Source organism: Brachyistius frenatus, unplaced genomic scaffold, assembly GCF_029030835.1.
Source record: "Brachyistius frenatus isolate BFR_SWC_R1_liver_20210118 unplaced genomic scaffold, ASM2903083v1 Contig_19, whole genome shotgun sequence".
NCBI classification, from domain to species: domain Eukaryota; kingdom Metazoa; phylum Chordata; class Actinopteri; family Embiotocidae; genus Brachyistius; species Brachyistius frenatus.
In genome coordinates, this window is record NW_027210618.1 from 5,042,501 (window position 1) to 5,062,697 (window position 20,197).

Consider the following 20,197-nt stretch of genomic DNA (forward strand, 5'->3'; position numbering starts at 1 on the left):
AAACAAACCGTTCAGTCAAAACACATCAGACTTAAAGTAGGTTGCAAACACATGCAGTGAGAAGGTAAAGTGTGTAAGTGTGTGTGTGTGTGTGTGTGTGTGTGTGTGTGTGTGTGTGTGTGTGTGTGTGTCGTGCTGTGATCAGTGCTCTCTAGTGGACAAACTGAAATAAAAGCTACCTCTAAATGATCTCCAACATATCTGTCACGTTTCTGTACTGCAGTTTGTTGTTAGCCAATGACCAGGGTACGGTATTCACCAGCGCCATGATGGCGGCATGGTTTTAAAGGTTGGTAATGTCAGCTGGCTCACACTTAACTATCTCATCACCTGCTGAATTAATTGCCATAAAATCTGGTATCCAACAACACCCACTGGATGAATCCCAATGACTTTGGCAAAGCCGACTTCTCCCGTAACGCCACCAACAAGTCTAAATTTTCACTTATTCAGTCAAATATCTCGACAGCTACTTGCCACTTCGTCATTTATGCGTCCCAGACGATGAATCCTACTGACTTTGGCGATCCTCTCGACTTTTCCACTACTGCCACTATGAAATTTCAGGACATTTCGCTCGCCCTTATGTCGCACATTTAGTCATTTACCGGCAAAGTGATGACTTTCACCAATCATATGGATCTCAAAAGTGGACTAAACTGCCGCTGTCTTTAAAAAAAAATAATAATTTGGGGGCCTGACTTTAAGCTGCCACAGGAATCCATTTAACTGCAATAAATCAAATAACTGCTGTCCTCAATGAGCAACAGACTTCTTAAAGTCACCTTCAAATCTACAATGAGTGTAAAACTTAAAAAGAGACGTAGCTGATAAGAAATTTGGTTCTTTGTTATTTTCAGAAAAGTAGTACGTGTTGCTGCGTTAGCCAAATCAAAGATTAGTCAAAGTAGCCAATATGCAGTACAAAAGGTGAACATGCTACACAAAGTGTTTACAAACACAAATAAAAGGAAAAACAAAAGGGGTCGCCGAGAACTCCTCACCATAGCTGAAGTTGCCAATGGTTGCACTGTACTTGCCACTGGGGGGGTTGTAGATTTGCCGTGCGTCCCTTCGGGGCTGAGGAGAGATCTGTTTTTTCGTGCTGCCACCGGATCCCATCTCCTCACCTGACGGACGCTTCGGCCTACAAAACAAAACCAAAAGTACATGAAGATCTAATGGAGCGATAAGTGCACTCGGGTACCACATGTATGACCTCTGACTGATTCATGAAATGCGTGACAAGAAGCGGGAGCAGACTTACGCGACTGCTTCAGTCTTCTGCACCGGTTTCCAGGACAGAGTGACTGTGCTCTTGTACGATGGAGGGTTGTGGAAGAGATCCTGAAATTAAAATCAAAGATTTCAATACAATTCAAAAGCAAAACAATTCTCCTAATTCATTAAGCGACCAGGAAAACATAAAGCATGGATGTTGCAGTCCAATAAAACAGACCTTATTAATAATATTAATAACAAATACAAATATTAATAACAACTACTTCGTTTGAGACTTGTTGCCAACACTGTCAGAAATGTTTACTTGTGTAGGATTATAATTACAAGTATGGTGTTTACCACAAGGTGAGAACAAAATATTGTGAGATGATGCAGCTCGGTGTAACATCACAACAACTTACAGCCAGAAAGTCTGGATAAAAACGGGAAGTTTCTTGAGTTAGTATTTGATGTTAGGTTACATCCTGCGGAGCTTCTTATTTTTCTGGCCACTCAGTGTCTATGACGAAACACCTTACCTTGATGAGGACATTGATGTTGTTGGTGATCTTCAGGGCCACCACTTTGATCTTGTTCTGATCACATGTAAAAGAGAAGTTACTCTTTCAGATATTTTATTCAGCAGAACTGGTCACACGTAAAACTTAGTTGGAATTTGTGTTGATTGTCTACAGCAAGGAATAAAGTTTGTTGTTACCTCATCTGTCTTCAGAGCATCTCCGGTCTTTCCTTGCAGTGCTACTCGCAGCTGTCTGATGTAAACCTGCAGGCCTCTGGCAAAATACTGTAACCTGTTCAAACACAAAGCACATTCGACTCGATGTGAAGTGTTTCTGCTTTCAGACAAAATGACCACGGTGAATTTTTGCTCAGACTTTGGTTTAAGGATATTCATTTTACTAACTGCCGTTTTTTGGGGGTTTTTTTTACAAATCATTTCCTCACCTGATCTTGAAGTCTTTGAGGCGCTCGGCATCCACTTTGTCGAGGAGGAAGTCTGGCAGCTTCTTGCCCAGCTGGTGGAAGCTGAAGAGGAGACACTCGACGTAGCTGAACTGCAGTTTGGGCTCCTCGCTTGCCGAGTTCTCACCGTTCTCCACCTCCTCTGGGGGAAGCGGCATGAACTCCTAAACAACCGGAAAAGAAAAGAATCATCATGAGTGGACATTTTTGTTTAACCAGACATTTGTGTCAGACAGCTTAAACCATTAGGGTGTATTGGACAAAGGGAATACCATTTGTACTGGAAGACCCTCGGCAAAGTCCATCTGTTTTTTTTTGGTGTTTTTTTTTTTAAAGACATTCAGAGAGGAAAAGGAATAAAGAAACAATGGGAAAAAAATGTATAGATGGGACTGAGGAAAGGTTTCAATACATTCTCCCCTACTTTGAGTTTAACATGTCTGACAGTAAAAAAATGTATGCGCCATTCAAAAAATTTGTTTGGGTTGTCATGTCTCTTGGAGGTGCGTGGGTGTGTGTGTGTGTGAGGGTAGGCGGGGGGGTGAAGCTATAAAATGTCTGACTCATGGAAAAACTGCTCATGTGGATTTTTCTTCCTTTGTCCAGCTACAACAAGACAAGTCGTTCTTACCAGCAGCTTGGTAAACAGCATGGTGAGGTTGGGCTCCAGCTTGTCCATGTCTCCGCAGAATGGACTCATCTCAGCCAGCAGCTTCAGCACCTACACACACACACACACACACACACACACACACACACACACACACACACACACACACACACACACACACACACACACACACACACACACACACACACACACAGAGCTTAGCAGATCTCCACACACAGAGTATTGTGCATTGCTAATGAGAAACAGTGTTTCGTGGTGCAGACTAATGACCCATTAACAACATGCAGTTGGCCGACACCTCTGACAGGTGGCTGCCACGCTGACTTTGTTTACTACTGCAACCTCGCACCTAATGTCAAACATTAAGAGAATTGACACCAGTAGTCATACTGGTCAGGAAGATCGTCTTTTTGTGTAATGACACCCTGCCTTGTAATTTGCAGTACAGATCAAGCACTAGCGCGTAGGTTTTTCAGGTATAAAAAAAACCCCATCTGAAACACTTCACTTAAAGTCCCCCTTTTTAGCATTCATAACCAGTAAATAAACTTTGTATAAACGGTTTATAACAAACTGGAATGTAGTTGTAAGCACACACTTGTGTTCATTGATGTATTTATCAACAACTATAACAAAAAGTGGAACCTGGTATAGACAGGAAATGAAGGGTAACACTACATTACATTTTAAAGTCACTCAGGGAGCAAAGGCATTTGAGCGCCAATCTAACGCCCCACACTTCAGTCCAGCAGGTGGAAGTGATGCTTCTAGAAGCTGGTTTGCGAACCGTGATTAAAACTCCAAGAAGAAGAAGAAGAATGGCATTCATGAGTGAATCATTTTGGGTTAAGGAAAAACTCACCTCCAACTGAATGTCCAGCTCAGCCACAGGACTTGTCAGGGTGCTGAGGTTGGGCAGGACGTGTTCACAGAAGTAGGTTACAAAACGCGTGGAATGGACATTTTTCTGCAGGACAGGAGGAAACTAGGATAAATTCATACTTCAATTGTCGAAAAATAAGATCAATCATCAAAAATGTATGCCTAAGATTAATAAGTGTAAAAACAGAAACCAAGTACTATATAGAACATGTTTAAATACTTGTTACATGTCAGACGTATTCAGTAGCTTCCTGGAATTCTATTAGACTGGAAGTGATTGACATCTAAATGTTTTCATGCATTTTTAGCGACGACAAGATTTAAGATTCACTTTACATACCCTTCTTTCTTCCTAGAAGTGCTACTATAATACTAACAAGTTCAGCCCTCTCCACTGTGTACTTAAACTAAAAGTGAGGGATACAAAAAGGATAAAAACTACTACCCCCCCCCCCAAAAATAAATAAATAAAAACAGAAGCTTCTATGATATGTTCGACCATTTGCTTGATGAGTGAGCCTCTCTGCTGTAAAGTCCTTTGGTTCTACTCACAGAGAACAGCGGTAGGGCCTGGCGCGTGCACTGCAGCAGGCGGTCCACGGTGTCGGGGTCAGCTGGGTTGAGGGCCTGCTCTAGGAAAGCCTGCTCCACCACCAGCTCCACCAGCTGCTGCCGCCCGTTGACTGTCTGCAGCACGCGGAGACCCGACACTAAACGCATCAACAGCACAAACTCCTCTCCTGTCACATCCTCCAACACCTGAGAAGGCAGCAGGAGGGAAGAAAGACGTTTTATTAGCGTGTGGCCTTTGAGAGGTTTTTGTTGTTGGCTTTTTTTTTTTTTTTTACACAAACATGTTAACATCACTTTAATGTACATTTTTCTTCACCACTGACCACTTGGGACGGGTGAGTTTCAGTTTCACGAGGCAAAAGAATTCACTTCCGCCTTTTAAAAATGGTAATTAAATCCACTCCCCTTAAAACAACATTTATCAAACAAGTGACTAAATTTGCGAACCTTCTTTGTCTCTGCAAAGACGTACTCCTCCACCTCCTTTGTCATGACGTCCTCTGACAGGGTCTTCAGTTTGGTGGACAGAAACTTGATGGCCCTTTCTCGCACCACATCCTCCCCCTGCAGGACCTGAGAGAACATGCCTCCAAGCGTACCTGGACGAACAAAGACATTTTGGGGATTTTGTCACACGCGGAATTATTACTAAACTGATTTTCAATATAAAAATGAGTGTCCCATGAGCGGTTACTCAAAAAAGAAGAAACAGCTTATTAGTGGGGGAAGGAAGACTTACCCTTGGCATCCATCTTGAAGATAGAAACAAGCGCTGCATTCACTTGGTTGAACTCTAGTGTATCATCTGAAAGCACAAAAATACATGACAGATTTCAATAAATATTAGCATAGATTATCAATACTGATCAGCCACTGGTTGCCCTGTGATTCTGTGAAGGATAGGTGGGCACAGAAAGCTCTGATACCTGTCTGAAGGAGCTGGGTGAGAATATCTGCAACCCTGAGGATGTTTTCGCCAGTTGCAAACCGCGGGAGCTCCTTGATGGCTTGCCGTCGGATCTGGACAAGCACACACAGACACAGGGAGTGTTGTTATAATGGAATAAAAGTGACTCCTGTGAATACATTGAGGCAAGGAAGGAAACCCCACACTGATCCAGGAATGAGAAGAAGAAGAAAAAAGAAAAAAAAAATCAAATTATCCACGTGCCACTGAGGACGATTAGGCAGTGACCCATATCTGCGTCATTTAATACTCACAGACACATCCTCATCTTCACAAAGATCGAGCTGGGCATGAATAGCTGCATCAGCAAGTTCGGGAAAGTTGCTGAAGAACTTGGGAATAAACTGTGCTGCCAGACGCTTCTCCTTGGGGCCACCCTTCACGCCATCCAGGATTACCTGGTAGGCATCTTTGTGCTGCACAATAAGAGAAAGGACACCAGTGAATAAACAAATAACAGCAACGTGACATTACAATTCATGCTGACCCTCAGATAACAATACAGCGAGTCTGGCATCACTTACTGGAACACTTCGTATACCTGGTTGCTACCAGTTGATCAGGTTACGTTGAATCGTCTGTATACATCCATATTTACTACATTTAGGTGGGAAACGAGCCTGTTTGACTACACAATGGTCGCTGACCAGGTTAAAAAAAACAACAACAACAACAACTCTGCGCAGGAGTTTTATCATCACTAGATGCATCTATGCATGCAAGGGTTGTTAGACACATTTTTCAGAAGGTCAGTTAAATATTTGTGGATCCCTCCTCGTGAATCTACGTACTGAAAGGACAATAAGGACACGTCCCACACGGTAGGTTCATGTCACTGACTAAAGATGAGAGAAACTCCTAAAACAATCTGTGAACTGACGCATCTGGAGACGAGTTGATGTGAGTGAACACGACACCAACTTCAAACTCGCGCTGCTTCGACTTCCCATCGAGCTGAAACCTAGAAACCTGAAATGTGTGCTCTCTGAACCACAAACCGAAACTCGGACTCAGGGTGAAGTGAAGGATTTTCCTGACAACGCAGCACACTAACAAACTTATTGGACACAAACGTCCCGTCGACGTAAAGGAAAACATCCTGAATGGCATTTTACGGTGAATTTGAATGCCGTGCCTTCGTTGAACGGAGGACCCGGAACACCGGTATGAATGAAAAGCGGTTCGCGTGTGGTTTTCTTCACAACGATGAACGTAGATGGATGTTTTTGGGGTCAGCGGAGGACCGCGTATCGTCGGGTCGCCACGGCGAGGCTGTTAACACGAGCCCGGTCACTACCACAGCTAGCTACAGTTAGCCTAGCACACGCAAACAATGTTACGTAAGCCCTCAAAGTTGTCAGCAATCAGAGTACAATAAGGCACCGCTGCAAAGCGGCGAGGATCCCGATTCAACGGTGTTTGAAATGAACTAGCCGGCTTTTCTTTACCTGGCTGAGGCCGTCCTTAGCATCAGCAAGGATCCCGTAGTTCCGATACAGATCCTCGATAGTGACCGCCATCAGCGTGCGTCCGAGTGTTGCCGCTCACAGAGAAGACCGCGAACAAAACCACGGAGGAAAATCCTTCTCGGGCCGCTTTTGCTCCGTCTCAGACGACTGTAGAACAAACAACGCCGTGTAATCGATGGATATCTCGTGCGGAGCGGGGACGGGACGATGAAATTTCGAGAAGCCCGTGAATGAACACCCCCCACAGCCTGTCTTCCCGCAATGTTCTCTGGCGTGCTTGCTATAATGCTACGGAACAATGGGGCCTGCGCATGCGCAGGTTCAACCAACCGTTGTCGAGTCGCAACACACGTGACATGAGTGTGCGCACAATTGATGCGCGGTGAACCAATTTGTGTCCTCAAAACACATGTAAACAGTTTCCGTAATAAGGCTTATATTGATATAATCCCCTTCTTTTTTATTTTAGATAATACTTTTTTATGTTTTACTTTTACTTTTCAAAGTTAAAAAGACAAGTTTTTATTATTTTCCAATAACACATTATAACACATTATAAGCTACATCAAACATTTTAATAGATGCAAGTTAATATGTAATACAGTACAAACTCAAATTTAACACTGCACAAGCCTCATGCTTTACTGCCAAAGGGCCCCTGAACCTCTGTTGGATGCACTGTTTTTGTTGTTATATCATGTATTGTTTATGCCCACATGACAAAATTCTAGTTGCTAGTTTTGTATGAAAAAGTTTTGGCCTTTGAAACTTGGTTGTGAATTACTTCAACAACTTTCAAAACAGCAGTCTCTAAATTCAGAGCCTTACTCATCCATCCATCCATTACATTACATTTCATTTAGCTGACACTTTTATCCAAAGCGATTTACAGTAAGTGCATTTCAACCATGAGGGTACAAAACCCAGAACAACAGGAATCAAGAAAATACAATTTCTTCAAGAAAGCCAACCTACAGAGTGCTATCAGTAAGTGCCATTTTAAGTGCTACTAAAGTTCTAGGTAAAGTCGGAAGAGGTGTGTTTTTAGTTTGCGGAGGAAGATCCAGTTCACTGATATTTCGCTACTTAACCATCTTGTGGCAATCTACGGTTAACATCTGTTGAATCTATTTTATCACCCTCATTTGACATTTGTATGTTACTCAGCATCACAATGGCACATCGGTGCAAACACTTTTATTGAACTAATTTGTTGCAACAACAATTCTGTACAAGCCATTTCCCATTTTAATAAAATTAATCTTGCACAAGAGACTTGTGGTTTCACAAGAATCTAATTCCTGCTCCAAACTGGACTCCATCACATATCCTGCAAGGAAAGTAGAAAACAATGTCAAAGTAAACCAAGAATCATCTTATTTTTGGTGCATATTTAAGACACTAAACATACTGTCGGGTATATACTGTATCTCTTGAGTACTCTCGCCATGTGTATGTAATGTTATCATGTGCATCTACATCATTATAAAGTAAAAGCTTATCTTAAATGATTAACTTCCCAACTTTGAAAGAGCAAGGTTCTTACATTGATATTATACTTCACTTGGTAAGCTCTTTAACATGTTCCACACATGTAAACTGAGGAGTAAGTTGTCCTACCTTCACAGTCAGTCTAAATGTCAATGTTTGATCTGTGTTGGTCATTTTTGAACAAAAATTCATCATAATCTATTTGCCCGAGTGGATTTTGGTCATCAAGTTTCCCTTAAATGTAAATCTATTAAATGAAAGTCAGATCATCTCGGTTAAAGCGTTCTAACCTAACCAGCACTACCTGTCTCCACTCTGGACTCCCATTGGAATGCAGTAATTCAGCTCCAGCCTGGCAATATTGCCCAAACGCAGCACAATGCCCAGTCCATATGACCAACGGAGGCATTCTGCCAGTTTCTTCAAATGTGCTTGTGGGCCCTCACCTGGGTAAAAGAATACATCACGTATGAACTCAGGCAGACAGAAAACAAGAGCATTTGTAAAAGCCTTTATCCATAATTTTAAGTCTGATTTGCCCAAACAACATGCACCTCCCAAAACCAGACTTGGTATATGATAAAACTTCAAATTTAGACAATTAACTTAATATAATTCAGTCATGAATAATGTGCTCCATGGTGCTCACCATAGTTGAGGTTACAAAGGTTCCCGGCATTGAGGAAGAAGTGGGTTCTGAAGAGGTCACCAAAGCCTCCTCTGCCTGGTCTAAAGGGTAGAGGGGTGTAGAGGTGGAGGCCTCCAGCCCAGTAGGCTTCTCCTCCCAGGTAGTCCCCTGCCAGACCAGTAATGTCAGAACATAATGTTTCAATTAACCATCAAACTTCAGTCTGGCTACTAAGCAGCTTAGCCAGTCTTATGTCTCACCTTCACTCTGAGGGCCCATACTGTACATACTGAATCCCCTGATACTGGTGGGGCCACCGAGATAGAACCTAAGACAGTCAACAAAAACACAAAACATACAACAAACAGTACAGTAATGAGCCTTGATGGAAAGGAAAGATTTGTCTCTCCCTCTTGTTTGCATTGTGGCTCCGGAAAGTCTCAGGCCCCGAAAAGCCTATTTAACCTGCTCCCCAACAGGATCAGAAGTATCAGTAGCAACAGTTTCAACCGATTGCTATGCACATGTGACGCAAATTAACTCAGTCAAATGGTAATAAATACATTAACTTTTTTGGTTATGTGTGAATACACTTTCTAACTATATTATTATCTGTGTCCACCGCAAATAAAAGCCTATAAATCCCTTTTCATGTCATAGAAAGATGCCGTTTAGAAATCCAGGACTAAGAAAGTTATCTTCAGTATCAAAGTGATCCAGCTATAGTTCTCTATACATCCATTTGTGCAAAAAGGAATTACTAAAAGTTAATTGAACATACTTTATAAATTGCTAATTTGCCAAAGTTTAAAGAAATAAAAACTTTAAAACTCTGGTAATAGTGGTGATAGGCTGAAGTACTGCATTTCTGTACCTGTCTGCGATGCATGTTGGCTTGTCACCGATGGGTAGAAGCAAACCTCCCCACAACGAGGCAGAGAGGACCTGGAGGACGAAGGAAAGGGGTTTATTTAAGTTGACTTGTGCACAGTATGACAGAAACAACAAACCAAACCCAGTGTGTCAGGTCTTTAAACAGATGTTCTGATAAAATGTCAGTGACAGAGAAGCCTGGATATAAAACTTCAATTCTTTACCTAGAACCTAATTATGAATTATTAATCAATCATCTAAAATAGTGAACAAAAAGATCTGTATTTCTATTTCTAAATGTACTAATACTACATTTTGTAATTCATAACTGCACTCTGGTCCAGGGAAACTACTTTAACCTGTGTAAGTGCATTTGGATGAGATAGTTTGCTAAATGGTTGAAATGTAAAATGCAAAATCTCACTGAGTCCCAGTAAAGCGTCTTGTTGAGCTGGATCTCAAAGTCCTCCTTTAGAAAACTGGCGTCTCCCCCAGTGTAACCAGCAAGTTCCTACACAAACATAAAATGTCAATCTTTTGTGTACAAGACTGTTTGTATTGTTTGCATTTAATATTTGAAAAAGCTTTGTTTACTGGTAAATAACAAACCTGATGAATTTTCAACAGTCCACCTGTCCTAGGAAGGATGGATGACCTTCTGGTATCGATGACCATAGAATGCTGAAAAACAGAAAATATTCACATAATAATTCAAATCCACCATCTGCCATCTCCCACACAATATTATGGTGAACTGCAAAAACTGGAGACTGAATAAAAGCTTTGCCGTCAATTCTCTGACTGAGGACATCATGAAACTATAATGCAATTTCAAAACTCTCAGAAAAACCTGCAAAGTGAAATGGAAGACAAATACCGAAAGTGAGGACTTGAGGGAATGGCCACTCTCCTCCCGGACGGCAAAAGAAGCAGTGCGAGCCAGACAACCCAACTCTCTCCACACTCCTTCCCACTTCAGGGTTTGGTTGGTCTTCCACACAGGGAACTGTGGGCAGAAAATTGGGAAGGAAAAAAGAAGAAGTTTATTACTGTTTGTCCAGATTTAATGCAGTAAATGAGCATACAGCACACACAGTTTGTAACATAGTTGTTGTCTTACTCCACATTGGCTCTGTGAAAATCTGAGAGGCTTCTATTGGTAATTCAGCAGTAATTTAAAGTAATCTAGACTCATATCAGATTAGGAAATGACTGTGAAGGACATCTGGTTGAAAACAAAATCAAACCTGTTTATTTCATTTAAACAATGTGCAAGGAAGCAAGAGAAATAACCCATTATTTACAAACAACATTTTTAATTGCACAAATTGAGAAACAGGGACGTAAACAAGTATTTACACTCATTTCTGCAGAGATGCCTCGATCCGTCTCCCTCAGTGAACTCCACGGAAACTGACCGGTTACTTTGTACACGTTGAGAGAGATACTAAAAGTGAACGGAAAAGAAAAACTATTAATACGCTGCTAGGATTCCTTTGCAATCACAAAATACTCCCATCGACATTTACCTCCTAAAGGATAGACCCAAATCTACAGCTCAACTTTCAGGAGTGTCGCCTGATCTGTCTAATGGCCGACTGCAACCACAAGGCTAACGAGGGCAGTAAAATGAACCGCAGAGGTTTTGGCAAAAGCCGGACGGAGCAGAGACAAATGGATAACATGACGACTTCTAATAAACGAAGACAGCTTGAACACGCCTCAATGGCGCTTACATTTCTGCTCTTTAACAGTTTTTCTACATTGTTCCCGTTTGTCTTTGCGCCCTTGTAGATCACTGTGCACAAGTTTCTCACCTGTGTACACATGCTTATCATGTATCAATTTCATTAGACCTCAAAACAACATTATGAAGTTTTCATCTCTTACTTGCGTTCAAAGTGTCCTGGTTGGGGCTTGAAGAAGGACAGGCCGTAGGACGTTTCTTTGGTACCGTAAGAGAACTGGAATGTCAGTTTTTCTGCCCGACCAAACACATTGGGTAACTTCAGGCCCAGGACCTGAAACGAGACCGTATCAATGAGCTGATTAGGGCCTCCCTAATATTCATTGTGCATTTAGAGGTAACTACACCAATGAAAAACCTCAAATGTCAAATACATTGGAACCAACTGGCACCGACACCTACATTAAATTCCAAACAAGCCTGTCGGAGAGTTAATGGAGACATGAGCCAGGGTGGCACTCACCATGCTTCCCTCATTGTTTCCCACCATGGTGTTGTAGCTGCCCGTCATACGCCTCAGCTCGATGACCTCAAAGGCCACGTCGAGACCATTAGGAAGAGCATCGTCACCTAAGGAAGAGAAAAGAGAATAGCTAAACTATTCCATGTTTAGATTTTTTTTTTTTTTAAAGGAGACTAATACAGTGACAAGAAAAAAAAAATCTGTGAATCCTTTGGAATGATCTTGGTCCTTACAACTTGTAAAAAATAAAATGTGATCTGATCTTCATCAGAGTTACATGTACAGACAAAAACAACGTGCTTAAGCAAATAGCATAAAAAAATTAAAAAAACACAATCATCTTTTGTGTCTGTACACAGCCGTTAAATATGTACAGATTTGGTGAAAAAGCAAGGGAACCCCTGGATTTAATAACTGGCCGACACTCCTTTGACAGAATAATCTTAATCAAGCAATCAGACCTGCTCAGCGGTCAGGATAAATTTCCACCACACCATTAGCAGCAGCAGCAGCAGGATAGATTTATGCTTTCATGTTGTTTAAGACAAACTCTGACCCAACCATCTGATGTCGCAGCAGACATCAAGACTCACCAGGCAACAGTGGCACCTGGTGTGGTCTCCTACTTCTTCTGCATACCTGGGTTGTAACGTGTGGTTTTTTTTGGGTTACTGTTGCCTTTCTATTTGCTTGAACCAATCTAGCTATTCTTCTCTGACTTCTCCCATCAACAAGGCATTTTCACTCAGAGAAACACCGCTCACTGGGTTTTTTTGTTTTTTTCTTTTCAGATCTTTCTTTGTAAAACCTGCATGAAAAACGCAGTAGACTGTTGATTTGTTTGAACTTCAGCAGATCTTATCCACATCCTTAAATGCATTGAGGTTCTGACACATGTTTGGCTGATTAGATATCAGGTGGTCAGTAATTGTTTGTGTTGTTTTCGTTAAAATAACTTGCATTTGTTCATTATTGCAACTTAAAAGAAGCGATGACCATATTCAAAGACAAATGTTTACATAAATGATGATCATTTCCAAGGGTTTACTTACTTTCTCTCACCTCTGTATCTTATCTAAATTACAAACAGTTACTACTTAAACAATTCCATTGTTTAACAGAGAAAACACATTGAGATACTGTAGATAAAGCAGATATATAATCATCATGAAGTCATTTTCAAAGACCTCCAGTGATTGACCGTACCTCGCGAGGTGTCGATAACAACTTCGACTTTTCTGAAGATACCGAGACGCAGCAGCTTCTGCCGGGCTTCATGGGACCTTCGCATCACCTGCAGAACAAATTGAACCATGTGTTGATGCCAGTCACATCTACACACATGTATAAACTGAACCAACATACGTATTAACACGATGCACCTACATCAATCAAGTTCTTTGCCCGGAAAACTTCGGCGATTTCATAAGTCAACAGGTCCTCCTTGGTTCTTCCCAGCCCATCTATGTGCACTCTCTGAACCACAACCTGGGAAGCAGGAGAGACGGACGGCACCGGACATATGATTAACTTCCCAAACAAAATACAGTGTATTAAATGTATGAATAAAACACATTCAGCTGAATTAAATGAGGCTGTTTCTCTTATCGTTCAAATGACTTGAAGTGCATTAAAGCTGTTCTTTGCTGGCTTTTCCGGCTGTGTTCTAGATGTCACTGTGTTTTAGTTTTTTAACCAAAGTGGCTATATCATATCAAGCTATTGTGTTGATATGAGGCCAGGAATCCCTTACTTCTGTGCTGACAAAGTGCAAACAGTGTGGACGTATGTGTGGCAATGTGAAGAGTGCTAGTGAGAGTCTTTTGTATTCACTGTCTGGAACAAAATAAATCTTACATCCTTGTTTTCCAGAACTTCTTGCTTCGGCTCCGGCTCAATCTCTGGAGCATCGATGTCATCTGCTTGAACTCCTAACTCTGGCCCGTGCATGGGCAGAGGGTCCAGGCTCTGCAACACAAAAAGGACAAAAACAATTTGAATCACAAATATTTTATACAAAGTTTTACTGAACAAACAAAAAATGGATGTTGAATTAATTAAAATAAATATTTAAAAATGCAGGAGTACAAGATCAGGATTGTAAATACCACTCATGACACTGAGGTCATATCCTTAAATATTTCTGGACATTTTGGGGGTGTATTATGGGAGTTATAAAAACACAGCTACTAAATACCGACCAGCACAGTAGGGTTGCAACTATCAAATATAGCTATGAATTACTACTTACTGTACAGAATATCCATCCATCTATTATCTAACCACTTTATCCTGGACAACCTCACAGGGGGCTGAAGCCTACATGACTTTAACCAATAGTCGGGTACATGCTGGACAATTTCTTGATCAACTGATTAATCATTTTGTCAATAAAAATGTGCAAAAACTGGGGGGGGAAGTGCCCTCCACAGTTTCCAACAGTCCAAGACGATGTCTTCAAATGACTTGTTTATTGTCCTACTGACCAGCAGGCCAACAGCCAAACATAATCTGTTTTACTCCACTAGAGAGCAGAGAGAAAAATCACATCATCCCACCGGAGAAACTGAAACCAGGGGACTGTTTAATTTATGCTTGAAAATAGCTGAAATGATTTTAGCTAGACGAAACTATCGAAATAGTTACAGACTATTTGTTTCTATAGTTTATCAGTTGCTAGTGTTTCAGATCTGCAACACATCCATTCCTGCCCAGACCAAAAACAAACAAAATGAAGGGGATGAAAAATAAAAAATAGCTAGTGACAAAAGGAAGAGTTAGCTCAATAACATCTAAGGCAACTGGATTTTTTTTTTAAGTTACTTCAAAAAAAGTCCGGTTGTCTTTGGATGGACCATGAATTGGATGACTAATAATCTTCACAGACCTATTACCTAAATAAAGATGTCTAAAGGAAACGTTTAAAGCTTTACGTTTACTTTCACTCTCCATTTGAATTAGCCGCATTACCTAATATTCGTGCAGTTATATTTTTATAACGATGTCTAAAACCCTGTCCACAGTCCTGGTCGAGATCAATAAGAAGTCACATTGTGTGAGCGGTACGGCCGACAGGCAACACGCTGCTTTCGGTGTGTTGACTGCTGCGAGGCGACGGTCGGGCACCACGAGCATCTCTCACTGTCAGTGACTGGTGTCTACAACACGCAGCTGGCATTGTGTGTTTACGTTTAACCGGGAAGTTAAAAACAACAACAACAACAACAACAACAACAAAAACCACCATCAGTGTCTTGTCGGAGCCCCGGATGCCTGCGCCCCGCCGGTGGTCTCCCCGGGAGGGTGGACCTGGTGCGGGGCCTTTTGCTCACTGAACACACGTTAAGGTCAGCGTGCTACACAACACGTTTACCGGACTTTTCCTTACCCTGGCATGGACGGTGCCCATGCTGAGCTCAGCGGGGCGCTCTCCCGGTAAACACTGGCGAAACTTTACGTGGACAAACACGCACAAAACTAATTTAACCTACAAGTAACCGGAGAAAGGCGAGGGAGCTCCGTATAAGGAGGCGGCCATGTCACTTCCTGGCCACGCCCACTGCCGGTGCGCGTTCAACACTGCAACGCTGCATAATTTACAGTAGCCTGTATTAAAGATAAATGCATAGCAACACTATTCCTAACACCTTTTATCCCATTTTTTATTATTATTATTATTGCCACAAACGACAACAATAAGAAATATAAGAATAATTTGAATACTCAGCATAGATGTTGATATAGAAATAACATGTGTTTTTGTAATGGGATCATGAATAAATAACAAAAATTTAAAAAAAAAAATCATTAACACCTGCTTTTTCGTTGGCTTTCATTTAATGGAAGACACAGACATAAGCCAAAATCACTTCAATTTTCCATGGACAAGTTGACCAATTCAGATGGCAAGATGGGTTTATTGTTTTTATTTTATTTTGACAAAAGTGTTCACGGTTGTGCATATGTTGCTGAGTATCTCTGCAGACCTTGTATCCTGTAACAGCAAAATGAGACCAAAAAATATCTTCATATTATTATCACATTTTTAAATTCTGGCAAATGTTGTCTTTATCATGCTGTTTATATATTTGAAGCTGCTCTTACCCTTCTGTTTTGAATGTCTCATGGGATATTCTGTCTTCATTTACACCTTCGGGAGATTCATTGATGTCTGTTATGCCAAGTGTGGTCAGAGCTGTGTGGATGAAGGGTTCTGTCAGTGTCTGTATAGTCTCCAGTGTCACAACTCTCAAAAATAAAAAAATAAAAACTGTGATATTATTTGCAGTGTGAAGTAATAATTGGGGGACATTAAAGTATGAATCAAGGAATGAAACATATCCGTTGGTGATATAATTATCATTATAATTATCAGATCTACAGAAAGAATGAATAAATATCGTAATATATGCATACACATTTTGCTTGTTATCTTTTTCTAACAACCTTGGTATCTACAGGCAATATGCATTTAGTTATATTGAGAATGTGTACAGTGTGCAGTGTCCCGTGCTCACCCTGCTTGTACTGGGCAAAAGTGATGTATTTTTGATTAGCAGGGTCCAGTATCCTGTAGACTGCATCCAGGTCACAGTTGGTGAATAAATTTGGTCCTCTCACACCACACTGTCGAGAAAGCTTCAGCAGCTCCAGCTGCTCAATAAGAAACTCTCTGGGTTTCTCTGAATGAAACAACCAATAACAATAAATCCAGGCTGTGTTTATGTGAGCAAAGCTTAATTATTGAATGCTTGAGGTAGGTTTGCTGCAACAGAAATATTAGAACAAAAATATCATCAGAATGAAATGGAAAATGAAAATACAGCAATACGAGATACAGTATATATATTTTTAGGAGAAGGATCATATTTGTGCTGTTTTAATATGTAGTAATGTCCGACTGCATCTGTGAAACCTTTGTCAAGTTACAGTTTAGGTTGTAGATATCTGCTTAATGTATGATAGTTGGAAATGTACGCTGGATTGTTAGTTTATTAAGTAGCCTAAGCTTTGCTCAAACTAATCCAGTCTCAACATAGTTCTGCAAGAAATCCCACCTTGATGAAGTTTATAATGTTCCCTTTTCAACGAAAAGCAATGAAGCAACACAAACTCATTCATCATAATTTTGTAGTTTGTTCATCATGGGAATTAATCAGAATATTATGATTAATTTTGTAGTTTGTTCATCATGGGAATTAATCAGAATATTATGATTAATTTTGTAGTTTGTGGTGAGCCATCACCTCTGGTTAGTTTCAACGAACATAATAACTTTAATTCAGATTTGTTGCAGTATGAATGACATTTGTTTTTCATATATATCTAATTAATAAACAGACGCCTGGTTGGATGATGATCGTTAGTGTTGGCTATGAAGCCCGTTTCTATTCTTTTCATTCAGCCTCTGTTTATCACCAGGACAGTCTGAACGATGCAGTCGTACACAACACATGACCAGTTAAACAACAATAATTGACTAAAACCGTATGATGACCCTTTTATATAGTTTATGGTTTCGGCCTGTTCCCAAGAACACCATCGTCATGTCTGAGCTAGCTTGCGAGCTAATGCAAAAAACTTGAAGACAGTAAATGCCACGAAAGTAGGTCTAACCAGGTCTGTGGAAGAAGAGCATGCTGGTCAGGTTGTCCATGAGCTCAAAAATCTTGTGTGTCTTTGCATAATCAGCGGCATCTTGCTCTCTCTGCGTCGCCATATGTCCAACTTTTGTTTGAACTTGTTGCTAGGATACGCCACGCCATACGGTTATTGGGATGTGCGCGTGCGCACACGTTGGTACCTGCACAGAATCAGCTGACAGCGTGACATGATTCAGATGTCTATAAAATGGAAGAAACAACTATTTTCTTGAGCCAAAGGCGAGGTGATGTTGCAAAAAGTGAGAAACCAGGACATTTAATTTATATACATGTAATTCAGAGAAATTCATAAAATACTCACATTTTAGAAGGTGGAAACAGGTTTGTAATTTTTGCTTCATAAATGACTTTGCCATCAATGCCTCTGTATGCAACTAACATTATAGTCTGTCGTTATCCATTTATCAAATATTTGTATGAATATATTTCAAAAAGTTTGTGTGTTTCCGTATAAATCACTGACATTTATGACAATGTACTGCCAAAACCTTAATTATATTTTGTTATTTAAAATACATATTGTCTGTTACATGGAAACTATCAAGTCCTTAATGACTTCACCATAGTTACATCATTTCAAGCAGCATCTCTCCTTCAAAAATGCAAAGACAACAAAAAAAAAAGATGACAACAGATACGAATATTCGTGCTCCAGATAAAATCATTATCCCGAACAGCCAGATGCCAACAGTGGCGTAGTATTTTATTCCATCCTTGATTAGTCCAGAAAACATGAGCAGAAAACACCAAACACGGAAGATTTTTTTTTCAGACGTCCTCAAATTGACTCTGCTCCCAGGTAAATTGCAGCCACTGGCTTTTGGGAAACACTTGGACATCGTCTGCTCTGTTGAGTGTCCATTACACAGGAGAAGTAGAAATCCACATCAGTCCAACCTTTTATCTGTTTTAAGCTGCTGTAAGGCTGCGGCAGCTTCTTCTCGAATTTTGTAACCCTGCAGCTCAGTCCTTAGCTCGCCGGGTTTTGGTGGGATTTCCGGTATTGTCTGAAAGACAAAGCGGCAGCAACACAAACGGTAAACACTTTAGCTCTTTAGACTTTGTGATCATAAAGCCATCTTCGAGTAAGAACAACACGTTGACACCGGTGGTGGTTGTAAAATGGCGCTGCGAGGAATGCAGCAAAAGACAAACTGAAGTTCAAGTGGACACGTGAACTACAACATGCTGGCTGATGTAGGTTTACAATGCTGCATCTCTACGGCTGATGACACCTTCACACAAAAACAGGATCGCCACATGATTGCTTGTATTTTAAATACTTCTTGCAGACTTGTTTGTTGAGTTTGTTCATTTTATTGACAGAACATCTGGAGCAAACACCGGCCATCCACTGTGGGGGGGGGAAGAAAAAAAAAGTGTTGATGCTGTCCCTCACCAGATCAGGTAGGTAGTACTGGTGGACCACCTGCGCTCCAGCAAACATGGCCAGGACGCTGGCTCCTAACAACCTGACGTACCGGGCCCAAGACACACCAGCAGGCATCTTCACAATGTGGATGGGACTGGACTTAACCTGAAGGAAAAGAGGAGTGTGGAAATCTAATCATCACCACCATCACCATCACATAATAACGGGATCTTTTTCGCCTGCTCTCTTTCCACTTTAATTCTAGATCTAACATGTTCTTCTGATGCCTTTCTTGTCAAATGTAAAGTGTAAAGTGTTATTGTCTGCTAAACCTGCCAGAACCTCACAATCTGGGTCAAATAATTGATCAATAGGATTGTTCAAACTTCCAAATTGGATCAAGTATGATGGACGTGGGTGCTCCAGTATTTCACATGTGTATGACATACATGTCCACGTGCTATAGATATACTGTGCATTATTTATAACCACCTACACAGCAACGATCCACTGACTTGACGCATTAGCCCTGATGCAGGGTTACAACGTGTGTAAGACAGAGACTGTGACATGAAGCGACGCGATTGAAGACTGTCAAACCTTACCTTGTTAATATCACTGACGATTTTAAGCTGATTTTTACCATCTTAAACCAAAGTGTGCGTCATTGGGACACACAGCCAGGTCACGCCGCTTAGCTAACGCGGACACAGTCAATGCACGAACATGATTTGAAAAAAAAATGAAGAGGTCTCACTTTGACTCGATTTCTGGATACTAATAAAACAGGAGCTGCAGTTTCCTCCCACTCCAGTGCCGTTGACTTTCGCTTCGGTAAATGTATTGGTTGATTTTCGACCTCAAATTGGAGAAAACAAAATACGTACATAATGTATTTCACTATAATGAGGTTTTATGGTTAGGAAGGCTTTATCTAATATTAGCAATTTTGTAAAAACAACAAATTAAACTCAGTAACTGTATACAGGGTGTAATAATTTGTCTTTTACACTTGTACAGGATATTGTGCCAGTGAAAGACTCCAGGAGAGTGTAGTCCTATAGATCACCAAAGGCATTTTTCACCATTTGTGTTCATTTTGAATAGGTTCTGGTTGTAGAGCGGAGTAACGCGTGGTATTAAAATAGACGATCTTTGGCTGCTACATTCTTCTACGGTATAAATTCGTGTTGGTGCATTCATGACTAGGACATCTGTTGCCATCTAGCGGGA

At 40.9% G+C, this 20,197-nt stretch overlaps 4 protein-coding genes across 6 annotated transcripts in view; all 4 read right to left on the bottom strand.

Annotated features, from left to right (window-relative positions):
* The window catches only part of api5 (apoptosis inhibitor 5), a 7,759-nt gene extending 747 nt beyond the window's left edge, over window positions 1-7,012 (bottom strand). Inside the window, exons 1-13 of one of the 2 annotated variants that reach the window (XM_069695422.1) lie at window positions 6,707-7,012; window positions 5,513-5,674; window positions 5,218-5,311; window positions 5,031-5,096; window positions 4,739-4,890; window positions 4,271-4,477; window positions 3,699-3,821; window positions 2,837-2,926; window positions 2,188-2,369; window positions 1,940-2,033; window positions 1,761-1,817; window positions 1,268-1,347; window positions 1,005-1,147 (exon numbers count right to left, since the gene is read on the bottom strand). In XM_069695422.1, coding sequence (XP_069551523.1) covers window positions 1,005-1,147; window positions 1,268-1,347; window positions 1,761-1,817; window positions 1,940-2,033; window positions 2,188-2,369; window positions 2,837-2,926; window positions 3,699-3,821; window positions 4,271-4,477; window positions 4,739-4,890; window positions 5,031-5,096; window positions 5,218-5,311; window positions 5,513-5,674; window positions 6,707-6,778 — 1,522 coding nt within the window. In that variant the 5' untranslated portion in view covers window positions 6,779-7,012. The remainder of the gene's footprint in view (window positions 1-1,004; window positions 1,148-1,267; window positions 1,348-1,760; window positions 1,818-1,939; window positions 2,034-2,187; window positions 2,370-2,836; window positions 2,927-3,698; window positions 3,822-4,270; window positions 4,478-4,738; window positions 4,891-5,030; window positions 5,097-5,217; window positions 5,312-5,512; window positions 5,675-6,706) is intronic. The other variant, XM_069695423.1, reaches the window with a different exon arrangement.
* Window positions 7,013-7,909: 897 nt separating this feature from the next.
* Window positions 7,910-15,461, bottom strand: samm50 (SAMM50 sorting and assembly machinery component). Of its 2 annotated transcripts, none has more exons than XM_069695425.1 (15): window positions 15,318-15,461; window positions 13,787-13,897; window positions 13,316-13,417; window positions 13,136-13,223; window positions 11,930-12,036; window positions 11,610-11,740; window positions 11,079-11,166; window positions 10,597-10,725; window positions 10,329-10,400; window positions 10,144-10,230; window positions 9,721-9,791; window positions 9,107-9,174; window positions 8,868-9,014; window positions 8,523-8,664; window positions 7,910-8,057 (listed from the first exon to the last, which is right to left on the bottom strand). In XM_069695425.1, exons 1-15 carry the CDS (start codon window positions 15,336-15,338, stop codon window positions 8,012-8,014), a joined length of 1,410 nt encoding a protein of 469 aa, XP_069551526.1. In that variant the 5' UTR covers window positions 15,339-15,461; the 3' UTR covers window positions 7,910-8,011. The 2 variants fall into 2 exon arrangements, with proteins under 2 accessions (XP_069551526.1, XP_069551525.1); XM_069695424.1 differs by having other exon boundaries at window positions 8,868-9,021; window positions 9,105-9,174.
* Window positions 15,462-15,762: 301 nt separating this feature from the next.
* efcab10 (EF-hand calcium binding domain 10) lies at window positions 15,763-17,714 on the bottom strand. The gene is made up of 4 exons (XM_069695110.1): window positions 17,546-17,714; window positions 16,447-16,611; window positions 16,034-16,124; window positions 15,763-15,923 (listed from the first exon to the last, which is right to left on the bottom strand). The coding sequence occupies exons 1-4, from the start codon at window positions 17,646-17,648 to the stop codon at window positions 15,878-15,880; spliced, it is 405 nt and encodes a 134-aa protein (XP_069551211.1). The 5' UTR covers window positions 17,649-17,714; the 3' UTR covers window positions 15,763-15,877.
* Window positions 17,715-18,268: 554 nt separating this feature from the next.
* On the bottom strand, window positions 18,269-19,681 carry uqcc6 (ubiquinol-cytochrome c reductase complex assembly factor 6). The gene is made up of 3 exons (XM_069695430.1): window positions 19,570-19,681; window positions 18,992-19,129; window positions 18,269-18,599 (listed from the first exon to the last, which is right to left on the bottom strand). Exons 2-3 carry the CDS (start codon window positions 19,097-19,099, stop codon window positions 18,480-18,482), a joined length of 228 nt encoding a protein of 75 aa, XP_069551531.1. The 5' UTR covers window positions 19,100-19,129; window positions 19,570-19,681; the 3' UTR covers window positions 18,269-18,479.
* Window positions 19,682-20,197: the final 516 nt, after the last annotated feature.